Source organism: Ursus americanus, chromosome 4, assembly GCF_024610735.1.
Source record: "Ursus americanus isolate L20-20 chromosome 4, mUrsAme1.1.p, whole genome shotgun sequence".
NCBI classification, from domain to species: domain Eukaryota; kingdom Metazoa; phylum Chordata; class Mammalia; order Carnivora; family Ursidae; genus Ursus; species Ursus americanus.
The window spans coordinates 18,294,800-18,313,332 of NC_142130.1; the positions used below are offsets into that span (position 1 = coordinate 18,294,800).

Consider the following 18,533-nt stretch of genomic DNA (forward strand, 5'->3'; position numbering starts at 1 on the left):
AGTATCTTCCTCTCAACATCACCAAGTATAGATTTAAAGCAAAACAATTTTAATCAAATTTACATGCAGATTATATGGGCTCCAGCCAATTCCTCTTATCATAATTGACCAGAACTGTGGTACTGCCGTGCTTTATAGAGTTTTAGAATAATTTTCTTTGATGCACATTTCTATCATTATAAATGATATGGCCTGTTTAAAAATATATCTTATAAAATTGTTTCCCTCTCCTGTCTTATTAACTCTTGAGAGTACTGTACAGTAAAATTTTGGAAGTTATTTATTTCCATCTTTTTGGTTTTGAAAATTCCTTTATATTGGAAATTGGAGAAAACACTATTAAATTTCAGCTGTGTTTCAAAGTAGTTTTAGTTATCTGAAATATTTATATATTTTAATAGACATATTTATATGTATAAACATATATATATATATATATTTTTTTTTTTTTTAAGTAAGCTCTAGGCCCAGTATGGGGCTTGAATTTATGACCCTGAGATTAAGAGTCACATGCTCTACTGACTGAGCCAGCCAGGCACTCCCCCAAATGTATTTTGAAAGTGTTATGAAGTATGTGTTATCTGCAGTTATGTCTCATAGAAATGGCATAGTCAAAATTAACCAAAGAAGTCCAAAAGACAAGGAATTGTATAGTAAAATTGGAAATGCCTATCAATTTTATAGTTTGTAAATCATCTTTAAAACATTTTTATATAGATCATCCATTCATAAAAACATATAAAAAGCAGACTGTCTAGAGAATAAAATATCAGAATGAACACCCACAAACCCAGTAGCCTAATAAATAAAACATTACCGGTATTTTAGAAACTCTTTTTGTCAGTCTCAGATTGGGACTCCCACGTGGCTCAGTACGCTAAGTGTCTGATTCTTGGTCTTAGCTTAGGTGTTGACATCAGGGTCATGAATTCAAGCCCCACCTTGGGCTCCGCTCTGGGCATGGAGCCTACTTAAAAAAAAAAAATCTTCTTTCTCCTATCTCAAGAGGTTAACCGCTATCCTGATTTCTCTGTTAATCAGTCTCTGAGTTTTCTTTATAGTTTATATCACCTATCCCTAAGCAATTTCCTGTTTATTGTTTAATTTTAAAAACCTCAGGAACAAACCCAAATCTAGATGTATATAGAAAGGGCTATATTGCTACTGTTAACACATACCTTCCAAGGAGAACAGAGTTTGTATGTTATAGTCTTGTTTCAGCTTCCCTGAGAATTTAAATTTAAATGAGCCCCTTTTAAAGAATTCAATGAGCAAGGCCACAAGTGAATAGTCTGGATAGTAATGTGGGTCAACTGGAAAGAAACAGAGACAATGAAAGGAGGACAAACTTACACAGGATCATTACTCAATAATATCATTAATATAGCCAAAATGTAATAAGAATGTATATATTTACCTATGTGTGTATATGTATGTGTGCGTGTATTTCTCTGAAGTATATAAATTACATATATAAAACCTACATACATGCATTAACTGTATACGTGCAATAGACTGAATGGTTATGTTCCTCTAGATTCCTACACTGACATCCTAACCCTCAAGGTAATGGTATTAGGCATTGGGACCTTTGGGAAGTCATTAGCTCCTGAGGGTAGAGCCTTCATGAATGGGATTAGTGCCCTTATAGAGGTCCCAGTGAGATCCTGTGCCCCTTCTACCATGTGAGATGATAGTGAAAAGACAACTATCTATGAGGAAATGGGCCTTCACCAGACACCAAAATTGCCAGCACCATTATCTTGGACTCCCTACCCTCCAGAACTATGAGAAATAACTTTATGTTGTTATAAACCACACAATCTGTGACATTTTGTTATAATAGTCCAAATGAATAAAGACAATTATATATTTATTTATTTGGGAAAATTAGAAAGAGCCTCTGGATATTAAAAATATGATAGTAATATGGGGTGCCTGGGTGGCTCAGTAGGTTGAGTGTCCGACTCTTGATTTCGGCTCAGGTCATGATCTCAGGGTCATGAGATCAAGCCCTGCATCAGGCTCTGTGTTCTCTCTTGCTCTCTCTTGCTCTCTCTCAAATAAATAAATAAATCTTTTATAAAAATACTGATTCTGACAGTAATAATGATTCTAACAGTCCAATCAGTGCTTCTAGAGTTTAATAATAATAACTGAGCATTCATTCCATGCCAGACGCTGTACTCAGCACCTTCACATATATTGCGTCACTTAATTTTCTCATTAGTCCTTAGAGGTGGCCATTAGCATTCCTCATTTCACAGAAGACAAAACTAAAGCTCAGAGGTGTTAACTAACTTGCCAAAGATCATATAACAAATAAAAACTCAGGTCAGACTTCAAATTCAGTCTTTTTAACTCTAAAGTTCATATACTGAACTGCTACATTATAATATCCTGTACCATTAGCAAGCTGATGAAGGTGGAATGCGCACAACGGTTAGATGGTAAGAATTTCCTCAAAGGATGGTGGAGGAAGTCAGCTTAAGAGTCGCCAAATGGAGCACCTGGCTGGCTCAGTTAGTAGAGTGTGTAGCTATTGACCTCAGGGTTGTGGCTTTGAGCCTCATGTTGGGTGTAGAGATTACTTAAAAATAAAATCTTAAAAAAAAAAAAAAAAGAATGGACATATGATGTGATAATGTGAGCCAGGAACAGGAATCTGAATTTGAGAACCAAATCTTGTCTATTGACCTTCTGAACATGCTTCCAGTTTTCTTAGTCACCACTGGTGTTACCAGACCTCTAACTTTTCAGTCCTGGATTGTCTGCAGACAAACACAGGATTTTCTTTCTTTCTTTCTTTCTTTCTTTCTTTCTTTCTTTCTTTCTTTCTTTCTTTCTTTCTTTCTTTCTTTCTAGATTTTATTTATTTATTTGACAGACAGAGAGACAGCCAGTGAGAAAGGGAACACAAGGAGGGGGAGTGGGAGAGGAAGAAGCAGGCTCATAGCGGAAGAGCCTGATGTGGAGCTCAATCCCAGAACGCTGGGATCACACCCTGAGCCGAAGGCAGACGCTTAACCACTGAGCCACCCAGGCGCCCCTCTTTCTCTCTTTTGAAACATTATATATCTCCTCTTAAGTTTTTCTTTTTGTCAAAAATTATACCTAATTTAAAGAATCGGTTGGTGTTCAAGGAATTTAGAAACTTCCCATCTATAATCATTTTCCCTTTCCCAGAGACAACCACTTTTAACTTTTTAGCTTATTATTTTGCTATCTTCTATATCTCTAAATAACATGTGGGCATTATCTACTGACTTCCCACTGTGGAAGAGGAGACCTCAGCTCTCTTCTTTTTACTGCCTCTTCTACACAAACTTTCTGTTGTTCTGTTGTTCTTCCTCTTATTTAGTCTTATTGGAATTTATGTTGGATCAATATACTGTATTATATTATATTGTGTTATATTATATTATATTAGATATTATACTTATATAATATATATTCAGAGCTGAGCCATAAGATAAATAAGAATTACTTTTCTAGGATGACTTTATATTTTCCCTAGAGTTTTAATATTTTTTTTACCTCACTTAATGTTTTAATTACTTATCAACAATTAAATCCCAAACTGTTCACTAGTTGTCTAAACATAATTTCAAGGGGCACCTGGGTGGCTCAATTTGTTAAGTATCTGCCTTGGGCTCAGGTCATCATCAAGGCGTTCTGGGATCGCCCTGCAACAGGCTCCCTGCTCAGCAGGAGGTCTGCTTCTCCTTCCGCCCCTCCCCACTGCTAGTGCTCTCTCACCCTCTCACTCTCAGAAATAAATAAAATCTTTAAAATAAATAAATAAATAAATATCATTTCAAGAAGCTCATTTACAACAACAATTCTAACAGGTTTATCTTGAAAAAGTCTCTCCAATTAATTAATTAATTAACTTACTTTTTATAAACTGAACTGTTTATACTCTTTACTGGATACACAGCTATCATCCTGAGATCTCACTTCACCAGCATCCTTGGGGGTTCACTTCACCCTCTCTTACATTAGAGTCCCTTGTTTATCTCCTCAATTTTTTTGAAGATAATATTCTTCATTGCTTCCTCAGAAAGAACATGGGGAAGTAGCATTTTTTATATTTTTCTGTATCTTAAGTATTTTTATTCTACTTCATAGGTGATGATAGTTTGGCTGGCTATGGAGTTCTAAGGAAATCATATTCCTTCAGACATTTAAAATGCACTTCTCAAGTATTTTCTTGTTTCTAATATTACTTTTAAAAAGCCTAAAGCAATCCTAATCTTCTCTCTTTTGTACGGGATCATTCTTATAGTTATGGAAGCTTGTAGTATCTTACTTTTGTCTCGAGTGTTCTGGAATGTCTTGATGTTGTGCTTTAGTGTGAGTCTATTTACATCTATGTTTGGGCAATAGGTAAGGTCTTTCAGTCTGGCACTGCATGTCTTCCTTTTGGGGCCACGCTCCAGAATTATTTCACTGATGATTTCTCCCGTTCCTTTTTCTTTTCTTGCTTTTTAAAGGGACTACTATTTAGTCATTACCAGTCATTCTGGTTTTCTTTTCTTTCTATCTTAGTGTTCATTTCTTAATCTTTTTGTTCCATTTCTGTGAATATTCCCTCAACTTTTCTACTGAGTTTATCATTTTTGCAATCATATATATTTTTAAAAGATTTCTGTATTTATTTGAGAGAGAGAGAGAGAGAGAGAAAGCACAAACACACAAGTGGGGTAGGGGGAGGGGATGAGGAAGAGGGAGAGAGAGAGAATCCCAGCAGGCTCCATGCTCAGTGTAGAACTCAATGCTGGACTGATCTCAAGACCCTGAGATCATAGAGTGCCTGGGTGGCTCAGTTGGTTAAGCATCTGCCTTTGGCTCAGGTCATGATCCTGGGGTCCTGGGATCAAGTCCCATGTCTGGCTCCCTGCTCAGTGGGGAGTCTGCTTCTCCCTCTCACCTCCCTACCTTGTGTTCTCTCTGTCTCTTTCCCTCTCAAATAAATAAAATCTTTAAAAAAAAAAAAAAAAGACCCTGAGATCATGACCTGACCAAAACCAAAAGTTAGTCCCTCAACTGTCTGTGCCACCCAGGTACCCCTAGAATCAGTATTTTAATTTAAGCATGAGACTAATTTATGTGAAATCACTATGGGCTCTTTGTGTTTTTTAAAACTGATTCATTATTGGATTATGGAATCAATTCGGTGAATCATTATCAACATTTAAAAACAAAAACAAAGTAGTAATTCATAAACCAGAGTACTTTGCACTAATAGGGTTTATTTAAATGTTTCAGAAACATGGGGTGTTGATGGGAGTGAAGCATGCTATTTGAAGGTAGTGGCGGTTCTCTCCTTTCAGGTAAAAGCACAGTCACAGAAAAATAGGTTAAAGGTGTTACAAATAATTGTGTTTTTTAAAGTTTTTGCTGCAATAGTAAGTTATAATAAAATCTAAAGTAAAGTCCAAAAGCTAACTCCTAGTTTTCAAAACTACCAAAGTCCAAAAAGGTGCTTTTTGGAGTCCATTGCATCCTAATTCATCTTGCATGCCTAAGAATAAAATTCTGACGTCTTATAAATAAATTTAGTTTATACAAGTGTCTTTGATAAAATTTCATATTTTAAAAGAAGCAGGTATATATTTATCATCCAGACCTTGGTTTCCAGATCCAATTCCACGATAAAAGAATCAGGGCTCTCTAGAGAAATGGCTATTTCCATACCAGAGGGTAGAAAAGTATAAAATGAACTTGGAACATATTGTTGTTCAAGAAAGTACATATTGTTTAAATAGTGATGAGCCATGTTAAAAGAACTTGCTAGCCAATTTGAAGAGATTCCTGCTGGCCAAATCTTTGACAAATTGTGAATCAAAAGAAATGTTTAGAAAAATATTGGGCTGAGGTAGGGAAAATACAAAATGAACCTGGGTCATCTTATAGTAACAGAAAACAAGTAAATACACACAAAAAATGAAACAATGGAAGTTTATCAAAAGACATAGGAGCTAACCTAAAGAGCTTCTAATGGCCAAAGCTGGAACAATTTGAACAAAATAAAGTAGTATTGGATTATATCCAAAGTATAAAATAAATAACCATGATTCCATACCTATATAATTAAGTGATTGAACAAATAAATAAATGAGAGTGAAGGAACAAATTTCCCTTACTAAAGGATTTCAAAAAACATAAGTAGATACTCTTTCCTTCTAGAAATGGCGCTTAATCCCATTTCCCCTCTCCATTCCCCACTACTCCTTGCCTTGAGTGTGGTTTGGATTTTTTTTTTAAGAGAGAGTGAGAGAGAGTGCCCATGCTTGCATGCACACACGTGGGGGTGGAGCGGTGGGCAGAGGGAGAGAGAGAATCTTAAGCTGGGCATGGAGCCCCATGTGGGGCTTGATCTCACAACCCTGAGATAATGACCTGAGCTGAAATCAAGAGTTGGACACTTAACCAATTGAGCCACCCAGGCACCGCAGTTTGGATTTGTCGACTTCCAAAGAATACAGTATAGGTAAGGAAAAATTGCAGTGGAAAGATCTGAAAGACACTAGCTTAACAAAGTGATCAAGGTTAATATCATTAATAACAAGTCATATCACCTCTGTGATATGATGTGATGAAGACACTTCTCCTCTGTGGTATTCTTTTCCCAAATTCATAACTCCAGTCTAATCATGAGAAAACCATCAGATAACACAAAACTGAGGGACATTGTAAGAAATATCTGACCAGTATGTCCTAAAACCATCAAGGTCTTGAAAAACAAAGACTAAGAAACTGTCACAGACCAGAGGAAACAAGGAGACATGACAACTATATGCAGTCTGGTATCCAGAATTGGATCCTAGAACAGTGAAAGAGTATTAGTGGAAAAACTGTTGAAATTTAAGTAAAGTCTGGAGTTTAGTTAATACCAATATTCCAATGTCAGTCTTTTGGTTTTAACAAATCTATGATGATAACGTAAGATATTAACACTAGGGGGAAATCGATGAGGGATATATGGGAACTCTCCGTACTAACCTTGTCATTTATCTGTAAATTTAAAATTATTCCAGGGACACCTGGCTGTCTCAGTCAGTAGAGCATGCAACTCTTGATCTCAGGGTTGTAAGTTCAAGACCCACATTGGGTGTGGAGCCTACTGTAAAACAAACAAACAAAAAAATCATTCTAAAATAAAATGTTTTTAAAGAGAAGCAAATATAATTTAACAACAAATGTTAACAAAGAACTGAAAGCAAAGAACGCTAGTATAAGGAGGCACATAATGTTTCATGCAAGTTCGTGTAAAATATGCATAGAAAGGTGGAGGTGAGCAAGTTTTAAGAAGGTGATCACAGCCCCCAGATGATAAGAATTTGAAATCACCTATTTTCAGTCTTTCATATTTAGAGAGTTTGAGAATTTTCCTAAGGTTACCTGGCCCAGCAAGTCATGTGAAGAGCCATTTTGTGATAGTCTCTGCTCTAAGCTCCACGTTTTGATGAAACCATATTCTTTCTTGCATGAGCTTTCTGGCCTGGTAGAGCCACATCTTTGCTTTCTTTTACCTTTAGTGGGTTCCTGTTGTTCTCAGTATAAAATTTAAACCACTGGGTGCCTGGGTGGCTCAGTCAGTTAAGCATCTGCCTTGGGCTCAGGTCATGATCCTGGGGTCCTAGGATCACCCTGCATCAGGCTCCCTGCTCAGTGGGGAGTCTGCCTCTCCCTCTGCCTCTCCACCAGCTTGTGCTCTCTCTCTCTCTCTCCCTCTCTCTCAATCTCAAATAAATAAATATAATTTAAAAAATTTAAACCCCTTAATTGTTTGCCAAGAATCTCTAGTTAGGTTCATCTCTTGTCATATCTCCCCCATACTCTATGCTCCAGCCATTCTACCCTTTGGGAGCCTTCACGAAATCTTTTTCCTCTGACTAGAATATTGTGCCCTTTACTACTGTCCCCATTCTACATGGCTAAATCAGGAGTCATCTTTCTCACGTTTCTGCATAAAGGCGCTCCTTCAGAGAGGTGAACTGACTGCCCTAAGGTAACCACAATGGAATTGGGCCTGCCAAAGAAAGCAGTTCTCTCACCTTCTGGTCAAATATGCTTGAACATTAAATTACATTATGAATGGAACTCCAAATAAATGTGGGAAAAAAGCAGCATTCTAATCATACTAACAAATCAAATTTTTTTCAGTTGTCCAAGTGCTTATTCTTATCTATTTGCAGATGTAAATTTTACATAGTTATAATCATTATGCAGATTGACTTTCATATTCTGCTTTATTTTTTATTCACGTATTGTTAAGCATTTGCCATATTATTACATAGATTAGGTGGTTATTTTTATTATTCCTAGCTCATACATTCATTCATATTTAGAACTTACAATATTTGGAGTTCTAGGCAAGATAATGTTGTACAGAAGAAGAAATAAATCTTGGCTCTAGAGGAGTTTATATCTAGGTTACATTAGTCAACACTTTGTTTTCTATCTTTAATTAATATTGTTATTATTAAATGCTATAGCCTATATTAATAAGATAATATTATCTTGTGTTCTGTAAGTTATACTATGTACCCTCTTTTTCCAAATAGTCCCATCTATAAATTGCATTTACTCTTATTTTAGTTTCTCCTCATAAGCTTTCCCCAGAAAATCTCGTCTGCTTTCTGGATCTTTTTTTTTAAAGATTTATTTATTTATTTATTTATTTGAGAGAGAGAGAACAGCAGGAAGGGCAAGGAGAGGAAGAAAGAATCCCAAGCAGACTCCACACTGAGTGCAGAACCCGATGGAGGGACCTGAGTTGAAACCAAGAGTCCGACGCTTAACCAACTGAGCCACCAGGTGCCCGTTTTCCTGATCTTAAATGCTAAATATTCACCATAGACTCCCAAAACTTCATCTCTACCCTATACCTCTACTAAAACTTCACAGAATGTTTTGAAAATATCTCAAAGGTAATATTCCCCAAATAGAACTTCTTATCTGCCCCCACTAATCTTCCTTTATGTTCTAAACTTATAGCGTCATTATGTGCCCAATTGCTCAAATAAAAGCTAACACTTATCCTTGAGTCTCTCATTTCTCATCATATCTCTAGCTATTAGATCCCATTGCCTCATCATTTTAAATATCTCAATTTTATCTCTTTTTCTTCATTCTTATTGCTTTTATTTGGGTTCTACTCATCTCTTATCTAGCTTGCAATAGACTTTTAACTGGTTTCTGTCTTCACTACTGTGATTTTAAAATCGTTCTTCCTCTCTACTGATAAAAATTCTCTTCCTTAAGACCCAAACGCAGTTGGGGTGCTGGGTGGCTCAGTCGTTAAGCATCTGCCTTCGGCTCAGGGTGTGATCCTGGAGTTCTGGGATCGAGCCCCACATCAGGCTCTTCCACTGGGAGCCTGCTTCTTTCTCTCCCACTCCTCCTGCTTGTGTTCCCTCTCTCACTGGCTGTCTCTCTCTCTGTCAAATGAATAAATAAAATCTTAAAAAAAAAAAAAAGACCCAAACGCAGTTAAGTGATGTCCTTACTTCTGAACTGGTGATGGCTTGTTCATTATCTAACTCCATCCCCACCATTTATTGAACATCTAATTTATACCAGCCATTCTTCTAAGTTCTTTATACATATTATTTCTTTTTTTTTTTTTTTTTTTTTTTTTTTTTTTTTTTAAAGATTTTATTTATTTATTTGACAGAGACAGCCAGCGAGAGAGGGAACACAAGCAGGAGGAGTGGGAGAGGAAGAAGCAGGCTCATAACAGAGGAGCCTGATGTGGGGCCCGATCCCACAACACCGGGATCACGCCCTGAGCCGAAGGCAGGCACTCAACCGCTGCGCCACCCAGGTGCCCCTATACATATTATTTCATATAATCCTTACTCAAGGTTGCAGCTAGCAAGTGGCAGAGCCAGCACTTTGACTGTAGTGTTACTCTTGTATTACATTACAACTGCCTTTCAGAAATATAATAATTCTAAACCTCTTAACATGGCTTATAGTATTCATCCCAATTGGGTCCAAATTCCATCCATCCATTTACCAAATATTTACTAAATACCAAGTACAGTTGAGTACAAACAGAAACTTCTGGGGCACCTGGGTGGCTCAGTAGGTTAAGCATTTGCCTTCGGCTCAGGTCATGATCCCAGGGTCTTGGGATCAAGCCCCACTCCAGGCTCTCTGCTCTGCGGGTAGTCTTCTTTTCCCTCTCACTCCCCCTCTGTGCTCCCTCTCTCTCTCAAACAAATAAATAAAAATCTTAAAAAACAAGAACAACAACCAGAAACTTCCTTCAAAGTGCTTATAGTTTGGTAGAAAATAATATGAGTGCAATATGTTTCAATTAAGTGGCATAATACAATAAGATAGAAATATTCCCAAATTCTATGTGAACAGACTAAAAAGCTTCAGCTGGACTGAATTTTCCTATTTCATACATTTGGTCATTTTTCATGCTGTTCTGGGGTTTGGAATGTCTCCTTCCTTGACTACATGACAACTACAGTGTCTGCAAGGTGCCACTAAATAGTCTTTTGCTTTGTGGAGGCACACTGACTTCTCAGCACAGAATTGACATTTCTCCTTGGAATATCCATTTTACATGGAGCAAAGTTCTAATACAGTATGTTCTGTTGAATTGTACTGCTTATTTATGGAGCTATCCTTTACTCGGCCCTAAACTATAAACAGAGACCCGACTGATTTTTCTTTATTTTTTTAAAAGATTTTATTAATTTGAGAAAGAGAGAGAGAGAGAGCATGAGCTGGGAGAGAGGGAGAGGAGAGGGAGAGGGAGATGGAGAGGCAGACTTCCCTGCTGAGCAGGGAGCCCAATGCAGGGCTTGATCCCAGGACCTGGGATCATGCCCTGAGCTGAAGGCAGACACTTAATTGACTGAGGCACCCAAGAGCCCCAGTCTGATTTTTCTGTATATTCCCTTCTATCACACACTTTGGTCATACACTATCAATAAGTGCTTAAAACTAAAAAATGTCACCACTTTACTGTTTACTATGTATTTGGCTTTCCTTTAAGTGTTTTAGATAAATCAGATGAATAAATTGATAAATGAACGAATGGATAAATAAGAGTCTAGAGAGAGGTTGGCTGGTTGAGGCTGTGCTTCACAGATTCTCAGAGTCACTGGTAAGTTCTGCTCTCTTTATACTGTGGTAGGTAGAATTCTAATATAGCTCTCCTGATGCTTGCTCCCTGGGTACCCATGTTTTTGTGTGGGAAGAATATGGAACTTGGTTCCAACCAATAGAATAGGGGAAGGTGAAGAAGTTTTAGTTCCTAATAAATTGATTCCAAGTTACTTAAAAAGGAGATGATCCTGGGTGGCACTGACCTAATCAGGTGAGACTTTAGAAGAGCGTCTAGAAGTCAGAGACCATGATGGTTAGTTTTGTCAGCTTGGCTAGGCTATTGTGCCCAGTTGTTTGGTCAGACACTACTGTAGATGTTGCTGTGAAGGTATTTTGAAGATGTATTAACTTTTACATCAGCAGCGTTTGTTTTGAGTAAAGTAGATTGCTCTCCCTTTTGTGTTTTTTCCAATACCACCCAACAATTCTCTAATTCTCAGCAGACACTAACTGGGTGTTCTACAAATTTAACTCAAATTTGACATTGTCTACCTAGAGATAGCATCAGATCCCACAATTTAAGGGACCAGTCCCATAAGACTTCACCTACTGCAGAGGCCAATAGCCAAGTCCAGGTTGTTCTGTGCTTCTGACTAGCCTACAAATTGGAGTTTTCCATGACCTCTCCCTTGGGTTTAACTAATTTGCTAGAGTAGTTCACAGAAACATTTACTTATGCTTACCGGTTAGTTATAACGAAATTATAAATGATACAGATGAAGTGGTGCATAGTGTGAGGTCAGGAAAGATAGTGAGCATAGGAGTTTCTATCCCTAGAGAACTAGGCTGCATCACCCTCCCAATGTGTGGACGTGTCATCTTATCTCCTGGTTCAAGAGTTTTTACAGAGCTTTAATTTCCAGCCACTCACCCGTTTTCATTACTAGAGGTCAGGAGTGGGACTGAAAGTTCCAACTCTCTAATCCCTTGGTTTTTCTGGTGACCAGCCCAATCCTGGCCCCACCCTAAAACACCTCATTAGCATAAACTCAAGAGTGTTCAAAAAGCCTCCATATGATTAACAAAAGACACTTCTATCACTTAGGAAATTCCAAGGGTGAGAGAGCCTAAAGGAATTGCCTCATACAACTGTGAGGGCTGGCAAATCTGAAATCTTCAGAATACGCCAACAGGGTGGAAGTTCTGCAACAGTTGTTGTAGTCTTGAGTCTAAAGTCCTTATCCCACTCCTTTCAGTGGGTATATATTATTCAATTTTATGGATAAGTTTGCGCTAATTACTGCTCCCTGAAGGGTTAAGTTAGGCTCTGATTTTTATTTTCTTTCCTCTTTTATTTTTTGTTCTTAATTGTGACTGTGAGTTCCTTCCACCAATAAAAAATCCTTATGAACAACCTCGGAAATTTCTTCAGTAGATCTGTAAAATAAAGTCCTACAATTTGAATTGCTGGCTTAAATAGTATGGTTAATGTAAACATTGATACCATTTAAAAATGTCTCCACGGAGGTTGAACCAATTTACACATTTGTGTACCAATATGACCCTTTTCCAAATTTTTTCTAACACTTGTTTCATCAAACTTCATATATTTCTATATATTTATTATTTTTATATATCTATATTATTTATAAATCTTTATTTTTCAGAGAGGGAAAAAGGGGTATCTAGATGTATTTCTTTTGTTGAGACACATTTTAGTTGTGTTTTTAATATGTTTATTGACCACTTACATTTAGTATTATGTCAACTGTTCATGTTCTTTATCCATTTTTCTTTAGGATTATTTGTGTTTCCTTGTGATTTGCAAGAGATCTTTGTTTGGTAAAGAATATAGTAACCCCCCCCCCACCGGGGGCTATCTTTTGAATTTCTTTATGGTAATTTTTTTCCTTTGAGAAGTTTTAAATGTTCATGTATTCAAATTTACAAGTCTTTCCCCATTGGCTTCTAGGTATTGTGTTTTGGCAGAATCAACGAAACATAATTTGAAAGGTATCTATACTTACCTGTATTATTTTCATGGTTATTTTTACACTTGGTTTTGTTTCAATAGGAATTTATTTTGAAGCAAGTAGTAAAAATTTTAGTAGCCTAAAATCATTGTCGTCACACTAATAAAATTTTCTTTCTCATTTACACATCATTCAAACTAGAAAATGACAGAGCTGAACTTGAAAAGGGCAATCCATGTTCAGAGCCCATGCTCTTAATTCTATTAATTATTCTCCAAGTGGACATATGATCTAGTCCTTTTTGCTTTAAGTTCAACTTCACATTCGGTTAGGGCCTTGGGGAGGAAGGAGATTCAATTTCTGGCTTGCAAAATAAAACGAATATGACTTCTTTTTTCTTTCACCTTGATTTTCTGATGGCATAAGAAATAGATTGAGGGACTTACTATGATATGAAGATGACTAAACAGAATAGTTAGGTTTAATGTAGTTTTCTTTAATATTCATTCTTATACTCCATGTTTGATAATATCTAGTTACAAAAAAATATCAAAGATGCCTGTAGAACAAAAGCTGAAACATTTTAAACTATGACTCCTGAGTGTTTCATTAGCTGTTTAAAAAATAGGGTACAATTTGTTTTGGAAACTGTTGGTTGAAATATTAAAAGTTAGTTCACACTTTTTTTTAAAGTTTATTATTCCTTTTAGTAATTCTACACCCAACATGGGGCTCACACTCACAACCTCAAGATCAAGAGTTACATGCTCTTCCAACTGAGCCAGCCAGTCATCCATATTTCACACTTTTTAAATCTTTGTTTCTTCAGGAAGGAAACTCATAGTCTCAATTTTGTCAAGTTAAAATTATTTTCTAAGGCAGTACTTTGAGAAGATTTAAAATGATGATAGCATGTTTTCATATCACATTTCATTAATAGGACTCAAACTAAATATAGTGCCACAAAATTGATAAAAATCTTGAATTCTTAGTGTTTCAGTAGCTGTGTATACAGTTTCATTACGCACATGTTTAATTCCATCTTTAAAGAACACTTCCTTTTTTTTCTAAAGATTTATTTAGTTATTTTAGGAGGTAGGAAGGGGCAAAGAGAGAGGCAGTAAGAGAATCTCAAGCAGACTTCCCCTGAGCACCAAGCCCAATGTGGGGGCTTGATCTCATGACCCTGAGATCATGACCCCAGCTGAAATCAAATCAAGAGTCAGACACTTAACCAACAGAGCCACCCAGGCCCCCCAAGAACACTTTCTTATTTAATTTATAATTTTTAAAAATTAGAAATAGTACTATTTATCAAGGCAGAAAACTTAGAAAACAGAAAACAGGGAGAAAACTGATCATTCATAATGCTACTGCCTTAAGATAACCATTGTTAATATTTTGGTAGAAGTCTTTACAATGTATTTTCATGCAATATATGTATATATTTTCTGTACAAAATTGATTCCACATATAGTATTTAACCATCTTCTTTCTTTCTTTCTTTCTTTCTTTCTTTTTTTTTTTTTTAAAGATTTCATTTATTTGACAGAGACAGAGAAAGAGAGAGCGAGGGCATGCACAAGCAGGGGAATGGCAGGCAGAGGAAGAAGCAGGCTCCCCCATAGAGCAAGGAACCCGGACTCGATCCCAGGACCCTGGGATCATGACCTAAGCCCACGGCAGATGCTTAACCAACTGAGCCACGCAGGCATCACAAACCATCTTCTTTTTATAGGTATATTATAAACATTTTATCATATCAATAAATATTATTCTAAAACTTCATCTCTAATGACTGCAGAATAGTCCATGGCATAGCGTTTAAAACATGATAATACTTTTTAATGTGAGAATCAAGAGATTTGCTCATTCCAAAAAATCCAAACAGTGCAAAAAATGTAACAATTATAAAATTTATGTCAACCATAAGTCCCCCTTCTGGAACTACACACTATTAATACACACACTATTTTAAATGTGATTATGCATGCTGTTTTGTGCCTTTCTTTTCCTTTACAATTTTTTTTTACTTTTACTGTTTTCTAATTTTATTGAGGTATAATTGACATTTTTTCTTTTTAATAACAAACATCTTTTCAAGATGATGAAAATAGATCTACATCAAAATTTTAAACTTTGTGTAATATTCCATTACGAATATAACAGGGTCATTGATGGGGGTTTTAGAAATGGAAAGGGGAGGTTCCAAAGGTGGCTCAGTTGGTTAAGTGTCCAACTTTTGATTTTGGCTCAGGTCATGATCTCTGGGTTGTGAGATCGAGCTGTATGGGTGGGGGGTGGGTGTCTGTGCTCAGCAGGGACCCTGTTGGCTGGAGATCCTCTCTCTCTCCTGCTCCCTCTGCCCCTCCTCCTGCTGGCCTATGTTCTTTATCTCTCTCTCAAATAAATAAATCTTAAAAAAAAAAGAAATGGAAAGGGGAAGACTTAAATCCTAGTCTGCTACTTAGAACTTGTGTGATCTTTGATAAATGACTGGTTGCTGTGACTCTCAATTGTTTAATGGAAATCATGAGGTCTACCTAGCAGTAGTAGTAAAGTGTTAGTGGGAACGGGTGGGGATGGGGGCAAACGCAAATGTTTTTAGCATGCAAGTCCTGAAGAGGACCAACTTTAATTCTTCGAAGTTTAGATAATATGGAATGCTTAAGTTTGTGTCCAAATGGATTTTTTGCAGCCCTACCCAAAGTCACTCACATTGGGAAGCAGAAGAAAACAATACACTGAAGGCCAAAACAACAAGACAGAAAGAAGGGAAGGAAGGAAGAAACAAAGAAGATGAGAGAAAGAGAGAAAGAGAGGGAAAGCAAGAGAGAGAGAAAGAAAAACCCATGAAGCAAACTAGACCCTTCATCCATTGCTGATGGAAATGCAAATGGTGCAGCCACTTTGGAAAAGAGTCTAGCAATTTCTCAAAAGATTAAATGGAGTTATTACCATATTGAGACAGGGAAACTGAAGGACTCCATAAAAATCTGTTTTTGCTCCTTTTTCCTGCTTCTTTTCTTGCTAGTACCTTCACCTCCACTCCATTTTACACATGCCTTGTAAATAGTGTCTATCCTCCTTGTAAGGGACAAGGAGTTAATGGTTCTCTAGAATAAATAACATCTAAAGAAGAACCAGGTGAGAATGACCAGGGAAGCTATCCTAATGCACATTCCAGACCACTGGAGCTAGATATCTGAACGCAAGATCCCCTGGTTCCAAGGAATGACACCTGGGCCCTTGTCTTTGTTCTGTTTCCTGGATGCCTGAGAGGACCAAACACCAGAACTCCGCCCTCAATAAAAACCCCCAGACCCTGAAAAAAGATGAGGCTCCCTCCTTTCCTTTCTGAGTCTCATGGACACTCACTCTGTTAGTTGCTTTCTCTTTATCTTCAATAAATTCTGCTTTCATCTCTTGCTGGCTCACGTTTGATTTCCATCCTGTGTGAAGCCAAGGACCCTCTTGGCTGGTCCCAGCCTGCTGGCACCAATATGAGCCAACAATTTCAATTTTAGGTATATACCTAAGAGAAATGAAAACATACATCTGTCTATACAATAACTTATACAGGAATCTTCATTGCAGCATTATTCCTAATAGGCAAAAAAAGTGTAAGCAACTCAAATGTCTATCAAAGGGTGAATGAATTAATACAATGATGTTATATATCCATGCAATGGTATATTTGACAATAAAAAGGAATGAGTAGTGATACATGCTACAACATGGATGAATCTTGAAAACACTATGCTAACTGAAAGAACTGTCATAAAAGACCACATACTGTATGATTTATTCACGTATATGGAATGTCTGGACTAAGCAAATCTATAGAAAGTAGGTTAGTGATTGCATAGCGCTTAGGGCTTGGGTGAAATGGGGGGACTGCCCACAGATACAGGAATTCTTTTTGGGCTGATGAAAATGTTCTAAAATTGATTTTGATGGTAATTGCACAACTCTGTGAATGTACTAAAACCCATTGAATTGGACACTTTAAATGGATGAAATGCTTGGTATGTGAATTATATCTCAATAAAGCTGTTGGAATAAAAAGCAAACGAGGGCGTTGTAATTCTGAAGGATCACAATAAAATGGTATATAAAGTGTTGGACAGATTAAGCCCTTAATAAATGGTGGCCATAACTCATTGAAGGAATTTAGTTTGTTTACATTTTCCTCACCATAATCAACATTTTAAAAAGATCATTTTGTATATAGCAAAACAATAAGGAACACTGTTGCAGACTGTTTTCCTTCTGAACCTTTGGAGACGTAGCTGTGCTGATGAGACGTTATGTACACTATTTTTAGGACCCCCTGTCCTCAGAAGGGCTTGGGCCATGGGCATTTCTCTGAGAGTACAGAGTGCCAGCAAAGCATCCTTTTTAAAGCGTTTTTCTGTCAAAATGCTAATAAAACATACGCATAAAAGAGTCCTAGCATTTTTTCCAAGGGCCTTGCTTTGGGAAAAGGTTTGGTATTGTTAAAATAGATACTCGAACTATCTCCGACATAATGCTTGGTAGAAAGCCATACAAGATGACTCTGCTTTGATCCTTTTTGTGGAAGTTTGCAGGCATTGCCAAAGGGGAAAACGTGGTGTCCCGCTCAGTACCAAGTTTCCCTGACTACTTCTAACAATGGGTATTAACGTAAAGTCTCATGCAGGTTGTAAACACGTCCGACTCAAAATTAACTTCAATACTTAGCCTGACTTTTAACCAGTTGAAATGTTAACAGGTGGGGAGAGGGCTCTAGCGAACTGTGTGAGGAGGCGTGGGACTGTGAATTTGAAGAGAAGGCCACCGATTTAAATAAAAAAGAGCGAGGTAAAAGAATTTGGAGGACATAATATGTACATTTTAAGGCTCCCTCCCCCGCCCAAAGGTTGTGCCAGTGGGAAACTGGAGCCCCCCAAACTTGCTCTTCCCTAGATGAGGAAGCTAGTCCACGGTTACCAGCACTTGCAAGAAGTTTACGGGCTGAATGCCCGAGCCCCGCGGAAAGCAGATCCGTGGGGCAGGCGGCATCCGCGCAGGCAGTTCACGCCGGGGCGGCTGGAGGTACCCACCCGCTGGAGCGGGGAAGCTGTGGGCACTGGAGGGCGGGGACGTAGGGGAGGGTCAGCAAAGGTCTGACAATTGTGTCGGGAGGCGAACGGGGCGTTGGCAGCGGCGGGCGGAGCCCAGGACCAGTGATGTAAGGAGCGGAAGGATCCCGCTGGGAGAGTCAGGGTTGCGCTGTGAGACCCCAGGGGTGTGGGGCGGGGGATCCCAGTCCCCGCCCTGTTTTCCCCGCCCCCTCCCCCGCCTCCTTTACGCCCCTCCCCCCTCCTCCCCTCTGGTTGGAAAGTTTCTAGAATCTCTTCCCAGCGGCCTTTGCGGTTCCAACATGGCGGAGCTGACGGTGGAGGTTCGCGGCTCCAACGGGGCTTTCTACAAGGTACTGACCCTCTTGCCGCTTTG

At 37.9% G+C, this 18,533-nt stretch overlaps 1 protein-coding gene across 6 annotated transcripts in view; it reads left to right on the forward strand.

The window, feature by feature from the left end:
- Nucleotides 1-18,364: 18,364 nt before the first annotated feature.
- FXR1 (FMR1 autosomal homolog 1) overlaps nt 18,365-18,533 on the forward strand; it is a 60,475-nt gene continuing 60,306 nt past the window's right edge. For 3 of the 6 annotated variants that reach the window (XM_045788716.2, XM_045788718.2, XM_045788720.2), the window contains exon 1: nt 18,365-18,510. In XM_045788716.2, the coding sequence (XP_045644672.1) occupies nt 18,460-18,510 (51 nt within the window). In that variant the 5' untranslated portion in view covers nt 18,365-18,459. The remainder of the gene's footprint in view (nt 18,511-18,533) is intronic. The other 3 variants (XM_045788719.2, XM_045788721.2, XM_045788722.2) reach the window with 1 other exon arrangement.